Raw genomic sequence first — 15,917 nt, forward strand, 5'->3', positions numbered from 1 at the left:
GAGAAAGCAGGAGCAGAAGCCTCCAGTGCTTGAACCTCTACCTTCTGCCTGGTCCAGACCTGGCTGCTGTAACCACTGGGAACCAAAACAGGGGATGGAACAGCATGCATCTGCTTTCATTTCCTGTCTGCATTTCCCTCTCTTAGGAAAGTCATTTTTCAAATAAATAAAAAAACTTTAAAAAATAATTTAAAAACAAAAATGATTAAGATGGTAGATTTTATGTCATTTTAATTGTCAAAATTTATAAGTAAAATATATTACTTTTCTATTGACAGATGAATGCATAAACAAAATGTGGCACATATAAATAATTGAATATTATTTGGCCTTAAAGTAATTCTTACACATGCTGTAACACAAGTGAACCTTGAATACATAAGCCAGAAACAAATGTAGACAACCCTTACATAAGAAACCTAGACTAGCTGAATTCATACAAAAAAGAATGATGGTAACCTGGGAGGAGAATGAAGTTAGTATTAAGTACAGAAAATCTAGATGATACACAGTGGTGATGGTTGCACAACACTATGAATATATTAAAACACCAATGAACTATTAATGTAAAAATGGCTAAAATCAGGGTACTGTCTGTAGTAACCGATTAAGACACCTCTTGGGACACTTGCATTCCACACTGGAATGTCAGCCCAAATCCTACCATCACTTCAAATTTCAGCTTCGCATTAATGTGCACCCTGAGAGGCAGCAGGTAAAGCTTCGACTACCTGGGACCCTGCTACCCACATGAGACCTGGAAAGAGCTCCAGGTCCCTAGTTTCAACCTGGTCCAGCTCTGGCTATGCTGTGGGTGGGCATTAGGGGAGTGAACCAGCAGATCAAAGAACTGTGTGTGTATGTATGCCTTTCAAATAAATAAATGTAAAATTAAAAAAAAATTTAATGCTTAAAACAATACATTTTACACATATTTTACCCCAGTAAGAAAAACATTACCTTGAAGGTCTCCAATCATTTCAGAATCATGACCTCTGTCTCTTCGTTCAGCTTCTAACACAGCTTGCAGCTGGTAATAATCCTTATCTGTTTGCGACTTCGAATTCTCTAAAATTCTATTTCTCTCTTGCAATTCTCTGTTCAGGGACTCCAGTTGACTAATGGATTTGCTCATTTCTGTATGACTCTTCCTTAATCTTACAGCAGTGTCTGATTCTGTCCTAAGTAAGTCATTGGCTTCTTCTAGCTATTTTAAAAAAAGTACAAACAGAGGATTTTAACCAAGTATAATCAAATTTACTTTAATACACTATATATTTTAAAAAAAGAACCTTCTCTGAAAAACTCACCTGCTTTTGTAATTGTGCCAGCTTTTCATTAGCGAGCTGTGAATTTTGGCTGACTCTTTTTAAGTCTTCCAACTGGTCCTTTAAAGTAGAAACTGGAAAGTAAAAAAAAAAACAACCAACAACAAAAGTGGGGATTGTGAAGTTTTATTAAAGAAAACATACAAATCCCATTAAAGAATGACACGTGGTCTCCGGTCATAATTGTGAGTGACACTATGTTCATTTCAAGTTCCTGTCCAAGGCCCTTCATCTTGGAAGTGCTTACCAGAGTTTAAATTCTTCAAAAATCAACATGACATAATATGAAACACAAAGATCTGTTTCACTGTTATAATATCTTAAATCCTACTGTTGTTCTAATAAGATCAATTCATTAGTTCAATGCTATAAATCTAGTATAATATAGTATAATTACAAATTACAAAATTGCATGAAAGTTGAAAGGTACCAAATGGTAGTGCAAAATGATTTTTCCATATGCCCATCTATGCACCTGTAATTTAAGCAAATAAAAGCACTTGCAAACACAATTTATACTTTGCTTTTGTCAAAGACACAACTTAGATTCTCTCCAGTAATAATATATAAGGAAATCCTTTATTCTTTTAAAACCTACATAGCATCCAAACACAGAAACAGACAAAACTTATTAAATCATTTTTACATCTGCATTGCATATATGGTTCCCCTATAAAGCAATGCTATAATTAACAGCCTTCTATATATAACAGTTTACATATATACTCGTATACATAGGGAATCTGCAAAAAGTTTGTGGAAAATAAAAGATTAGTTTGCTTTGGCTTCAAATACTCTGAAATCCTCATTTTTAAAATTATATCTACTTTATATGCACTTGTTAAGGTGCCCTCACATGTTAAACAAAAACGAATCAAAGAACACAGAGAGCTATTTAAATGCATTTCTAGAATAGCAATTAAATACATGAAACTGCAGCTTACTAATTCTCAAATGGGGCCACCTGTTGGAGCTTGTTATTTAGATAAACTAAAACTGCATCTCTAGGATTTTGGCCTCAGTGGTTCTAAAGCTTTCGAGTAGGTTCCTGCACGCACTTACAAGGGTTACAATCACTACTCTGCATAAACACAACCCACTGCTGACTTCAACAGGCTATCAACTAAACTAAGCATCTGGGCTACTAGTTTATCAAGGTTTCTTAGAATGTGATTTTATAAATATATCATGAGCACTAAATTTAAGACAAACATTTCAAGGATAGTATTTAAATTTCAGCATTTTCCAAAAGAGTAACCAATTTACCTTCATTTTCCACGTTTCTCCTCTTCTCATTTTCCTGTTCGGCTTTTCTTTGGTACTCATTAATTCTGTGCTGTAGTAACATTTTCTCCTTCTCAATTTGAGACACTGTAGATTCCAGATTTCTTCTCTGATTTCCCTGGAATTATTAAAAAAAAGTTAACAACAGCAATTATGCCTTGTCATTTGAAACCGTACTTTTTTCTTAGAAAAAGTCAGATAGTAATTCCTAACAATGACAAATTTCTAATAGTGGTCCCCTGTTTAATAAGGCAATAATTTTTTTGTTTGAACTATATTTACAAAATTTTCAGTCTTTTAATATTTGAATTTAAAATCTAAACTGATGAATATGAGCTTTTTAGATCATAAGTCACCACATCAGTTTAGGGCAATCACAATGTACTCCACATGATTATTGATTTGCAGTCCTTTAAGACAGGAAATACGAAAGAACAGAGTAATAACTGCATATTTGGGAATTACAAATGTTTAGTTTAAAAGCATACCAAAAGTAGCAATGACTCCACTAGTCCCTCTAGATCTCTCTTAATCCTCTATATCAACAACTTCATATCTTTTCTGAGATGTTGCATGTTTTTATTTATTTATTATTTATTTATTAAAATTATTTATTATTTTTTAATTGGAAAGGCAGATATACAGAGAGAAGAAGACACAGAGAGGAAGATATTCCATTCATTGATTCACCCCCCAAGCGGCCACAATGGCCAGAGCTAAGCTGATTCGAAGCCAGGAGTCAAGAGTCTCTTCCAGATCTGCCACGTGGGTGCGGGGTCCTAAGGCTTTGGGTCATCCTTGACTGCTTTCCCAGGCTACAAGAAGAGAGCTGGAAGGGAAGTGGGGCTGCCGGGACACAAACCAGCGCCCACATGGGATCCCGGCACGTGCAAGGTGTGGACTTTAGTCGCTAGGCTACCACGCCTGGCCTGCCTTTTTCTTTTTCTCTTCTTCTTCTTTTTTTTTTTTTTAAGATTTTGTTTTTCTTGGGAAGACAACTCTACAAAGAGGTGACAGAAAGATCTTCCATCCACTGGTTCACTCCCCAGGTGGCTACTATGATCTGAGCAGAAGTGATTCAAAGCCAAGAGCCAGGAGCCAGGAACTTCTTCAGGGTTTCCCATTTGGGTGCAGTGTCCCAAGGCTTTTGGCCATCCTCCACCGCTTTCCTAGCCCTCAAGTGAGGGGATGGATGGGAAACCCTGAAGTCAGATATACAGAGAGGAGGAGAGACAGAGAGGAAGATCTTCCATCCGATGATTCACTCCCCAAGTGAGCGCAATGGCCAGTGCTGTGCCGATCCGAAGCCGGGAACCAGTAACTTCTTCCAGGTCTCCCACACGGGTGTGGGATCCCAAAGTATTGGACCGTCCTCAGCTGCTTTCCCAGGCCACAAGCAGGGAGCAGGATGGGAAGTGGAGCTGCTCGGATTAGAACCGGTGCTCATATGGGATCCCGGGGCATTGAAGGCGAGGACTTCAGTTGCTAGGCCACGCCGCCAGGCTCTATTTTCCTAAGTTTTAAAAATATTTTTACACCAAACACGGATGAAGATCCTGGCTCTTGGCCCAACTTCATTAAGGGGGGGATGAATAAGCAGATGGAAGAATTCTCTCAAATTCTTGAAATAAATAATTAAAAAAGAGACAAAATTTTGAGATGTCCACATCCTCGGCAGGAGTTCTAGATTAATTTCTTGGGTCCAGTTATGATTCAAACTTCCTGTTCATACAAACCATGAGGGAGCAGGTGATGGCTCAACTACCTAAGTCCCTTCACACACATGGGATATCTAGATTGAGTTTCTGGCTCTGCCTCAGCTATTGAAGGGAATATAAAGAGCAAACAGGTGGGCACAATCTCTCTAGCTCCATGTTTGTTTTATTTCCCTCTCTCTTTCAAATAAAATGGGAAACAAAAACACACACATACCACTGAGTTCAAATTTATGAGCTAAAGTCTCAAAATAGTTGTAGAATAAAACTGTACAAAGGCAGAAAGAAAGTAAAATACACTCTGTACCAAACACAGGCAAAGCCATCAAGTGAGGCTTTCACATTTTGGTTCTATTTTAGGTTTTAACTTATAGAGTTCAAACACATTTTTCTCAGGAAATAAAACAATCTGAAAGGGGGAATATTTTAAAACAAAAGTACCTCTTCATCCAATTCTTTCATTATCTTGTCTAGTTTTATGTTTGAAGTTCTGTAACAACAAAAGCAACATAGATTAAAAATATATTTTTTCCATTGCCTAGGGTTAAATATTTACAATCTTAACTTTCCCATTTTATTTGGATTTTTAAAAAATCTCTTATTCTTCCACATCTCATGTTCCTTGACATTCTGGTAAATTTCTGACCTTTCTCCTTTCCCCCAGAATAATATTTTAAGAGTAAAAGACGCCAGTTATACTAAAATAGTAATAAACTTTAAACAACATTGATACATGTGCTTCTTTATAATAATTAAATAAAAAAAAATCTAGTGGCAGTAATTTCCAAATGGGCATTAGCATAAATGACATTTTGAGGTAAACAACTAAAAACTGTAACAATCAAAATCTTTGATTTCTATTGTAGATTGTTGCCTATGTTCAGAATTGAAGCAAATGCTAAACAAGTTAGAGAAAGTATGCACTTTTTCTCATCCACGTTTAAGGACCCTGAATTCTACTCTGGATTCTTTTAGGGAGATGTCCAAGGACATCAAGTTAACGATTTCTAAAATTCCTCTATCCAAAACGTAGCACACAATAACCAGCCATTTAACCTTCAGTATAAGATAAGGTAAATAAGGGAAAAGTGGCATACACTAAGTTAATGCCTGATTTGAGATAAAATAAAAGTATATAAATAATAGAAGTATACTATCTCAATCACCATTTGTTTTCTTTGGCTCAATACATAATTAAAAAGCACTGTTTTAGATTCCATGTGGATGTTCCATCAAGCATCTCATTCAGCATGTCAAACTAAACTGTTACCTCGGTTCCACATTCCCACCCCAACAACAATCTGTTCCTCTTCTAAATCCTTGAATAAATGACTCTACATAGGAAACATTCTTGACTTGTCTTCTTCCTTCACTGACATTTAGCTGAATAATGTAACCGCTGCCAATTAACCAGAGAAACCTTTTTTAAAAAAGTAAATTACACTTGCACATGTATTCATTTTTCCATCACATTTAGCATAAAATACAAACTAGAATAGAGAACAAGGAAAGCTTAAAAACAGATAGGAAACGGTCAGCGGGGATGCACTTTTAACTCACTGGGTGGGACACAAAGATCAGTTACTCCTCACTGGGGTATGGAAGATTTCTCTGTACACCCCTCCTAATACTGTTTACCTAAACTGTTGACATATGTCTTGTTAGAGTTATAGAGTTAGACTACCCAAAAAACAGCCAGGTTCAGCAAAATTATGCTTCAACGCTATGAAATGCTAAATACTAAAATTAAAATAGACACAAGACAGCTGAATCGTAATCTATAGCTATTTTAAGGTGTATAGAATCCGGTTGTATATAAACTAATATTTGAAATGTCAATGTAGAAGTCACAGGATGTGGTTAAGAACTTGCACTCTTTTTTTTTCTCTTTTAACATATTGGTTACTCAATACCATGTCAACTAATTCCATAACATTATAAATTGTTACTGATGTAATGTCTGGGCTTTTCATTGATCGGGATGATACTCTGCCAGCTCTACCGTCAGACCAAAGATGGTCTCCCCAAGAAACCATTGAACTTATCTGGACAATAAGATGCTGGACTTTATGCTTGCTATATGCTTGCAATGAGAGAATCTCAACTGAATTTGAACTGTGGTAATGCAACAAGGTGGAGGAATCCACCATGGGGGCGGCTGGGGAGGGGGGAATCCCAGTGCCTATAAAACTGTGTCACATAATGCAATGTAATCAATAAAAATAATTAATTAATTTAAAAAATAATTGAAAAAAAAAAACAAAAACAAATTCTTAGCTTGTAAAAACAAATTCTCCAAGATCTAGACCCTACTGATGACCTTACCAGCCTCTTTTCCTCTCATCTCACTAGCCAGTTTAGTTCTCTCATCTCAAAGCCTTCTCAGACATCTATTCCGTGGGTCCTAACATTCTATCTCTTTCCTTGTTAATTTTACCTTTTTCAGTTACCTGACAAAAAGAGCACAGGCATCTCCTGAGGTATTCATGATACATACACACACACACACACACATATATATATATCAATCCCAGCATCATGTTATTCTTCCTACCTTAAAACATTACCACTTATTTACTTACTTACCATCCTTGCCAAATTACAAGCTCCAAATGAACAGAGGCTGTATCTGTTTTTTCAGTACTGTATTACTGAGACCTATTTTCTGACACATCAGCTGATAGTACTAGATTACAATCAGTCCTGACTTAATCTATATCTATGGTGAAGAACTTCTACTAAAATCTATTTCTAGTCTGCCCACATTTCCTAATCTTCCAGTTTCTATATTAGGAAGAGGCTAGAAGCAGGAGAGGGAAAGAAAATCTTAAAAAACAAAGAAACAAACAAAAAACAATCAAACCAAACAACAAAAAAATAATAACAGAGAGCTAAACTTTTTGTATAATCAATGATCCAAATAAAACTATAATGAATACATGAGCTATGAATTTACTTCAAAGGAGTTCCTGGAAAATGGAATTAAAAGATGTTTATTTTGGAGCAAAATATGCAGTTTTTACATGATACAAATTCTCACTAACTTTTTGAAGACCCTTCATACTTCTCAGTGAAGGTCAAACATTTGATCTCTCACAAGAAAATAAATGAAAGTAATTAGCAGTTTGATCTTTAAAGTTGCATTTATTTAGAAAATTACTCATCTCATTTTAATTAAATTTCCTTGAAGTTATAGATTTTCATATGACTATGGGACATTTTTTACCATTCTTAGTTCTTCCTCAAACTAATTTCTATAACCAAAACTACAACCAATATGTCATTAGCCTTTTAACTTTATTTCAAATACTGAGTTTTTTGGATACAGAAATATCTCAACATTCATGTAACAGAACTGATCAATTTCCTAGATTTATTTTCATATTTTATACTTATCTAAAATCCTGGGATCAGTGAATTACTTGCTTATAGTCAGATGCTTTATTGTGTTATATATTTAACTTGTTAATCCACCAGTAGTGAGTTATGAAATTAGATTTTTTTCCTACTGGTTTCCTTGCCTACTTTGTTACAAAATTACCATTTTCCCAGTCCCAATTACTGACAACTTAATCTCTGTGTTACCTCTCTATTTCATTTATTCAAAGCTATACATAACTCACCATTATTAGGTTACTTAAAATGCTAAGTATTATTACATTTCTTAAAAAAATCTTGATTATCTTACATGCTGTAGTTAGAATTTGACCCGAAGGAAAAAAATTTCTCAATTACTAGAGAATCACAGTGGAAAACAGAATGGCAACAAAAGCAGTGAATCTTAATCCTTAACAATATTTTGTAGTTCAGAGAGTACCTTATTTAATGTACACTAGTTAGTATTTCAGTTATCTAACTAAAAATGGAAAAGAGAGCAGTGGGTTAGGCAAGTTCAGTGAATGAGCAATGCAGACAATCTTACAAGAATGAAGAATGCCAGGAGCAAATGTACTTGAAATTGTGGAAAATACATGTGTAACTAATTACAACACAATTACAGTTCATGTCTAACCAAGATGTTCTTCATGAATGTTTATCAGCTGTAATTTTTATTTCCACACCTTAATTCTATCTACTTTCAAGTGTTTATAGAATACAAGTTTTAAACTATTGTGATATAAAACATTTAATATCATGAGTATTATGAAAGAATATTCTCACCTGCACTTCTGTTCCATCTCATCTTTTAACTGCATTTCATTATGCAGCTGCTCTTCCAGCTTGTAGATAGTTTTCTGCAAATTTTCTTGCTTAAGTTTAAAAAACAAAAATTCATTTTACTAAGAATATTCATAGAAAAGCCAACAATAGCAAGCATAAATTATTAATTTATATGTATTTGGAAGGCAAAGACAGAGAGACAGAGAGAGAGCTTTCCCATCCTCTGAGTTACTACCTGAATGTAAGAGCTGGGGCTGAGCCAGGCCAACGCCAGGAGCCAGGTCTCCCAGAAACATTTTAGCCACTAACTCCACATCCCAGCACATGCACTGTGGATTAGCAAGAAGCTGGAAGCCCAAGAACCCATGATTCAAAAATCCAAGCACTTTCATATGGGAGGAGGGAATTCCAAAGCACAATTTATACACTCTGCCAAATGCCTGACTCCAAAATACTAAGTTCACATTACCTCTTAAATCAATTCAGAAAATCACTATTAAATGTTACTTCTCTCCTATCTAAAAATTTTTGTTAACTAAACAAGCACTCTCTCATCATCAAGTCAGTTGTTTTGCTACGCAACAGTAATATAAAGTGGCAAAAAGAGTCCACAATGACACTCAATGGCATAAATATGTAATTTAACATACATAATAAATTTATATAATGGTATTTTGAAGGTGAGTAGTCACTCTAGTTCTTCAAGGATTATGTATATTTGAGAGAAGATTTAAAATATGAGAAAAATTTATCTAGAGGAGAAAGCGGTAGAAGGTATCGTTTGTTTAGCATACAAAAGTCCACAGGAAGGGAGGCAGGGGGACAGTATTGGGATTAAGTTGTTGCTTCTACCAGATGGAATTACAGGCTGTAGGCTTTAGTTTGGCTCTCCCCTAAGCACTGTGGGTATTTGGGGAGCAAACGCAGTTCTCTCTCTCTGTGACTACCCTTAAAACAAATAAGTAAATCTAAAAAATAGCTTTGGCTAAGTTTAAGACTTCTCCAGGAACAGTGGCAGCAGAGGCAGAGGGAAGAATTCAGGGTACAGTTAAGAGGAGGAAGCTGGATGTCAATGAGATTCTCTACAGAAAATGATCAGAGCAAAGATCAAAACACGAGGAAATACAATTAGGTGAAATAAGGAAGAAAATCCAAAAGAGGACTAAAAACATAAAATTCAAAGAGGAAGAAAAAAAAAACAACAAGGAAATAATGGCACACAAAAACGTTACAAAAGTGTCAGGGAATAGTAAATATTCTGTCAAGTGCAGTACAGTAAAAATATAAAATGAGTATAGAAAATTATTTACAGTATGTGGTAATTGAAAAGTTGTTCGTGATTTCTGCTAGATTTCAAGGAACAGTTGAAAACTAAGCTAGCTGACTTTTGTACTTAGTTCTAAGCTAATACAAATAATACTCTTCGCCTGAGCAAAAGGTAAAAGATAGCAGCCACTAACAAAAACTCATAGCAATCACCACTGGACAAGAACAACCCAAGAAAATACGAGTATTTCTGAGATTGTAACACAGTGACAGCAAGGTCACAGCAACTCCATACTGTTACCATGCCTAGGTCAAAAGTGCTTTCATCTTTAAGATCTCCAAGTTCTTGTGGCTGGCACAGTGGCTTAGAAAGCTGTTTCTCTGCCAGCAGTGTCAGCATCACATATGGGTGCCAGTTCAAGTTCTGGCTGCTCCACCGCTGATCCAATTCCCTACCAATGCCCTGGCTCAGATCCATGGGCCCTTGCATCCACATGGGAGCTCTGGAGGAAGTATCTGGCTGTTGGTTTTGGCTTAGCTCTATCCTATGGCCCTTTGGGGAATGAGCCGGCAGATGGAAGAGCTGTCTCTTCCTTCTTTGTAAATTTGCCTCTCAGATAAAAATAAATAAATCTTTCAAATGAAAAGCAAAGTACTTCCTGATTTACATTAGAAAATTTTTAAGTTCATGGGCCTGGCTAAGGTTATCGCCTTGAACGCGCCAGGATCCCATATGGGCACTGGTTCTGATCCTGGCAGCTCCACTTCCCATTCAGCTTCCTGTTTGTGGCTTGGGAAAGCAGTTGAGGATGGCCCAAATGCCTTGGGACCCTGCACCCGTGTGGGAGACCCAGAAGAGGTTCCTGGTTCCTGGCTTTGGATTGGCGCAGTACCGGCCGTTGCGGTCTCTTGGGGAGTGAATCATCGGATGGAAAATCTTCCTCTCTGTCTCTCATCCTCTCTGCATATCTGACTTTGTAACAAAAATAAATAAATCTTTAAAAAAATTTTTAAGTTCTTGTTAGCTATATAATACAGCAAGTAGCTCTCTTGGGATGAACATTTTAGGAGAAAAACTAACAGCTAACAGGTACAGATAGTTCTTTTCTAATAACTTTCCCATTTTATCATGTTCCTTTATATTTAACAGTAAAAATGATGAGAGAAAAATTATAAGGGATTTTAAAAAATGGTTGTCTCCTTTCCTGCTCTATCAAAATTATGTATGCTATAAAACACAAAAAAGTCAAAGAATGCTCCTAAGGATAGCCAGCTAATAAGGATTACTGATAATTCTTACAAAAGTCCTTGTTAAATCAAAGATCTTTTCAAATGTAAGGAAGTAAATTGTTTGTTTCTTAGGAAAAACACTCTATCTCATAAATATGAACCATCTGAACAATACAAGTGACAACCACAAGTTTATTTCCTACTTACTTCTCAGTGAACAAATGGGATGCTGGTGACTACACTGACTACTCCTCATTCCCCATGTCCTCCATGCCTTAAAATCTACAGACAGCATGGGATGGGTCGCACTCTATGACTTTGCAGTTAAAAAACTTAACAAAAACAAGGAAGCAAAGAAATGAAGCATTCGCACACCCCAAGAATGCCAGACTTCCTCTGAGTTACAGGAACAAGAATACTTCTCCTTGCCCCTTTGGCATCAGGGCAACAGCCTTCAATTACTGTCTGTTAATGTTCCCCTCGGTTCTTGTTCACAACATATTAGTAGTTCCTGAATGAAGTACCTTTCATTTAAAAAATGCATATACAAAATGTGGCACATGTGGCACGGGATACTACTCAGTCTTAAAAAAGTAAGGAAATTCTCATAAAAATTACAACACAAACATTAAAGATATATTTAAGCAAAATGAGCCAATCATATAAGAACAAATATTTTATGATTCCATTTACATTAGGGACCTGAAATGGCCAAACATAGAACAAAAAGCAGAAGATGGTATGAAGATCTAAAAGGAAGGTGTAGAATTTTTAGTTTGGGATGACAAGAAAGCTCTAGAGTTGAGTGTTGGTGATGGCTGCACAACAACATTTCTTAATGTCACTGAACTGTACAATCAAAAATGGTAAAGAGCATGCTACATATATACATATACACATACATACACAAACTATCTTTATTGAAATCGCTTAAATGTATCATCTATTTCTTTGTCAGGACTCTTAATGACATACTGATTTATTATGAATTTGTAATTCTAATTTATCTAAGTAGCAATTCAGAGCTTACTGACTCCACCTATATTATCCCATTGGATATGCAGGCAAGAAATAAGACTAGAGAGGAGACAACATATTAAAAATTGCAATACATACACAAAAAAACACACTATCCACAAAATGCTTTATAAAAAACTGATAAGAAAATACCTACCAAACTTTTATCCACACTGGAGCTAGTTCTGTTATCATTAGGATTTGCTGAAGATAAATACCTGGGGCAGCAGGTTTAAAAAAGAAAACAGGAAGAAAACTTTTTATTTCCAATAATAAGCAATACTACACGTCCATTTTATGTCCAGTATTTGTTTTTTTTAAAATAACAAGACTTATAATAATTTTTTACTTTAGAAACTTAATATGGAAGTGATAGATACATTAAATTAGATCCCCAGTTAGGCCTAAGGCAGTATTTTGTAATCATATGATTTAATCTTTCCACAGCAAAACATATGAATATCATGCACAGTAGTACACAAATGATAAATAACCTCAAATTAACTCAGACCAGATATTTCAGCCAGGATGGCAGATTACATACAATTTTCACCACCAAACAAGTGAAAAATCACTTAATTTTTCAGAGCTTTTTGGATCTTAAGTATGAGGATGAAGCTTTTACAGATATTCTATCCTTCAGCAAAGCACGACATTACCTTCCTGGGTTAAAAAAGAAATTAAAGAGTTTTCTTTGCTGAAAAGGCTGACAACAGAATCAAAGTCTGAGTATATGTCTTTAAAATGCCTGTAAATCTTACATGCTATATAATGTAATGTTTACCCTTCCACCAAATTAGTTCACTTAAGGTTCTCTGAGTGTTTACAAAAAGGATTTAGTATATTAGCAAGTAGTTTAAACCTAAGGCTATTTTAAAGATAATGTTTAACTCAGTTACACCTGCACAATGAGGAACACTTGCCCGGGAAATTGAATTATATTTTTTGAGGAATAACAATGTCATATTTTGCCAGTATAGCCAAAATTACATGTTATTTTGCCAAAACAATATTAATAGCACTCATATCTGTGCCTATCCGTGTGACAAGCAGTTACGCACACCATATTATTTAATCAGCAATGACACTTTAAAAAAACTCAGTACAGTTTCTACTTTTACCCTTCACTGTAAAATAGGGTTAATTATAAAATAATGTTAACTGTAATAACATCAAATTTAGCAATTACCCCAATATAATAAGATATCTAATATAATTTCACTAGAACGTAATTTGGTTAGAAGCATATCTTTTTGAAGTAAGCAGAAAATAATAATAGACAGATTTAACCCAGTAAGTGTTGCCATATGTTTCACTGTATTTAGTGGTACAAAACCTTGTTTAGATTTCCATTATGTAGTACTTACCAACCTGTTGTATAATTCATCTTTTCCCAGGATATATTTCAAGAGAATGTGTTATGATTCATTCATTCTCCCTGCCCCTTAATGCTTAATATACACTCAACAAAAAGTAAGTTTACAAACCTATTTGATGAATGAATGAATCAGCACACTGGAATAATATTAAATGTTTATCTTATATCTCAAGTACATGTGAAATATTTAAAGCCAACACTAACTGAGACTAATGGTGGGGTGGGTGTGGTGGCACAGCACATCTAATTCTGACTGCAAATGCTGGCATCTCATGTGGACACTAGCCTGGGAAAGCAACAAAGGATGGCTGCAGTCCAAGGGCCCCTATGCGCACGGGTAAGAAGCTCCTGTCTCCCAGCTTTGGATCACCTAGCCTCTGGCTGATGCAGCCATTTGCAGAGTGCATCAGTGGATAGAAGACTTCTCAGTCTCTCCTTTTCTCTCTGCAAAAACTTGCCTTTAAAATAACAAGAAATCTGGGTCTCGCGATATGGTTGTGTGTAAATCCTCGCCTTGTGTGTGATGGTATCTTTTGTGGGTGCTAATTCATGTCTTGGCTGCTCCACTTCCTTCCAGCTCCTTGCTGGCCTTGGAAAGCAGTACAAGGTGGCCCAAAGCCTTGGGACCCTGCAACCACATGGGAGACCTGGAAGAAGTTCCTGGTTCCTGGCTTTGGATCAGCTCAGCTCCAGCCATCGTGGCTACTTGGGGAGTGAACCAGTGGCCAGATTTTTCTCTATGTCTCTGTTCTCTGTAACTTTGCCTTTTCAATAAAAATAAAAACTTTGGAAAGGCAGACAAAGAGGAGGAGAGACAGAAAAATCTTATGTCCAACAGTTCACTCCCCAAGTAGCTGCAACAGTTGGAGCTGAGCCAATCCGAAGCCAGGAGCCAGGAGCCAGGAGCCAGGAGCGTCTTTCCGAGTCTCCTATGCAGGTACAGGGCCCCATGGCTTTGGGCTGTCCTTGACTGCTTTCCCAGGCTACAAGCAGAGAGCTGGATGGGAAGTGGGGCTGCCGGGATTGGAATCAACACCCATATGGGATCCCAGCACATTCAAGGCGAGGACTTTAGCTGCTAGGATATAATGCCACCCCATTAAAATAAAATCTTTAAGAAAATAAAAACAAATCTGAAACAAAACTTGGAGTAATGGTAGTCGTAACAATTTATTTTATGCGAAGCACTGTTCCAACTGCTTTACTATTCTTTGATTCATTTAACTCTTACAAAAACACTATGAAACAAATATTACTGTTACCTACATCCATACTTTTGAGAAAACGGAGGCATAGTAGAATAAAGTCTTTGTATACGCTAATATAGGTAATAGCATAAATTACTTAACAGAGTGAATTCACTAAATGGCTTTGGGAGAAAAAAAATCTTTGCAGAGCTGAAAATTATGGGCCTTGGTAGCTCTAACACGATAATGATAATGTTAGAAAATTCTGTTTATTATCCCAAATATTTATAAATCCTAACTCCTTGGAGGCTCATTACATCCCCTCATACAGGAGCCGTATAATGACTTAACTTGAGTAATAAGTTTATCACTTTTGTTAACTCTGAAATATTATGTCATTGAAATACTGCAGAACTCTAAGCCTGGGACTTAATATATTAACTAAAATGTTAGTATTAACATCTTTTGTCATATCAATTGTTGCAAACTGAGGATAGTCTATCACTGAAAAAATTTCTTTAGAAGTATCCTGAATACAAATGAAGCTTAACAAGATTAAACATGAAATATTTGACATGTCGTATCACTGAAAATGATACAACAGGACATATCTTTGTGTGTGTGAGATCTCAACTTTCTCTTAAGACTTACTCCTAAAATCACTGATAAGCATACTTACCTACGATTGCTATAGTATGTAAATCCGACAAAAGGTAGCTGATTGCCAACAAAAGCTTTAGGAATAGGGAATGTTTCTTCATCTCCTTTATCTTCTTCCAAGTCATCAAAATTACTTGTATCAATATCACTACTTAAATCAGGCACAACTGGTGCTACAGCTAAAAATAGAAACAAAATTAGTTAATCATTGCAAATTTAACAGATAAATAAAATAGATTTCAAATCAACTGCTGTTACTCTTTTACAAATAGCCTGTGAATCACAAATTCCAAATAGATGAATCTCATTGTACTATGCCTTACAGAGATTAAACAACAGCTAGTATTAATCATTATATAGAACATGCATTGATTTTTTTGGTTCCTTGCTTTTACTTGGCCCAACCTTGGCCATTCCAGGTATCTGAGGAGTAAACCAGACAATGGAAGCTCCAAAAAGAAATGTGCATACATCAGGAAGACTTCTAAAGAGATTCAGAGCAAATGTGTGATATCTTCTCTGACGGACTTAATCTTTTTTTAAAAAAGATTTACTTTATTATTAACTTTTTTATTGGAAATTCAGATATACATAGAGGAGAGACAGAGGGAAAGATCCGCTATCAGTTGATTCAACCCCAAGTGACTGCAATGGCTGGAGCTGACCTGATCTGAAGCCAGGAGACAGGAGC

The 15,917-nt window shown here is 35.9% G+C and overlaps 1 protein-coding gene across 1 annotated transcript in view; it reads right to left on the reverse strand.

Moving 5' to 3' along the window:
* ROCK1 (Rho associated coiled-coil containing protein kinase 1) overlaps positions 1-15,917 on the reverse strand; it is a 132,145-nt gene that overhangs the window by 51,176 nt on the left and 65,052 nt on the right. The window contains exons 10-16 of the mRNA XM_004579609.3: positions 15,246-15,405; positions 12,159-12,219; positions 8,489-8,577; positions 4,769-4,817; positions 2,595-2,730; positions 1,311-1,402; positions 961-1,207 (exon numbers count right to left, since the gene is read on the reverse strand). Of these exons, the coding sequence (XP_004579666.2) occupies positions 961-1,207; positions 1,311-1,402; positions 2,595-2,730; positions 4,769-4,817; positions 8,489-8,577; positions 12,159-12,219; positions 15,246-15,405 (834 nt within the window). The remainder of the gene's footprint in view (positions 1-960; positions 1,208-1,310; positions 1,403-2,594; positions 2,731-4,768; positions 4,818-8,488; positions 8,578-12,158; positions 12,220-15,245; positions 15,406-15,917) is intronic.

Source organism: Ochotona princeps, chromosome 18 (genome assembly GCF_030435755.1).
Source record: "Ochotona princeps isolate mOchPri1 chromosome 18, mOchPri1.hap1, whole genome shotgun sequence".
Classification (NCBI taxonomy): Eukaryota; Metazoa; Chordata; class Mammalia; order Lagomorpha; family Ochotonidae; genus Ochotona; species Ochotona princeps.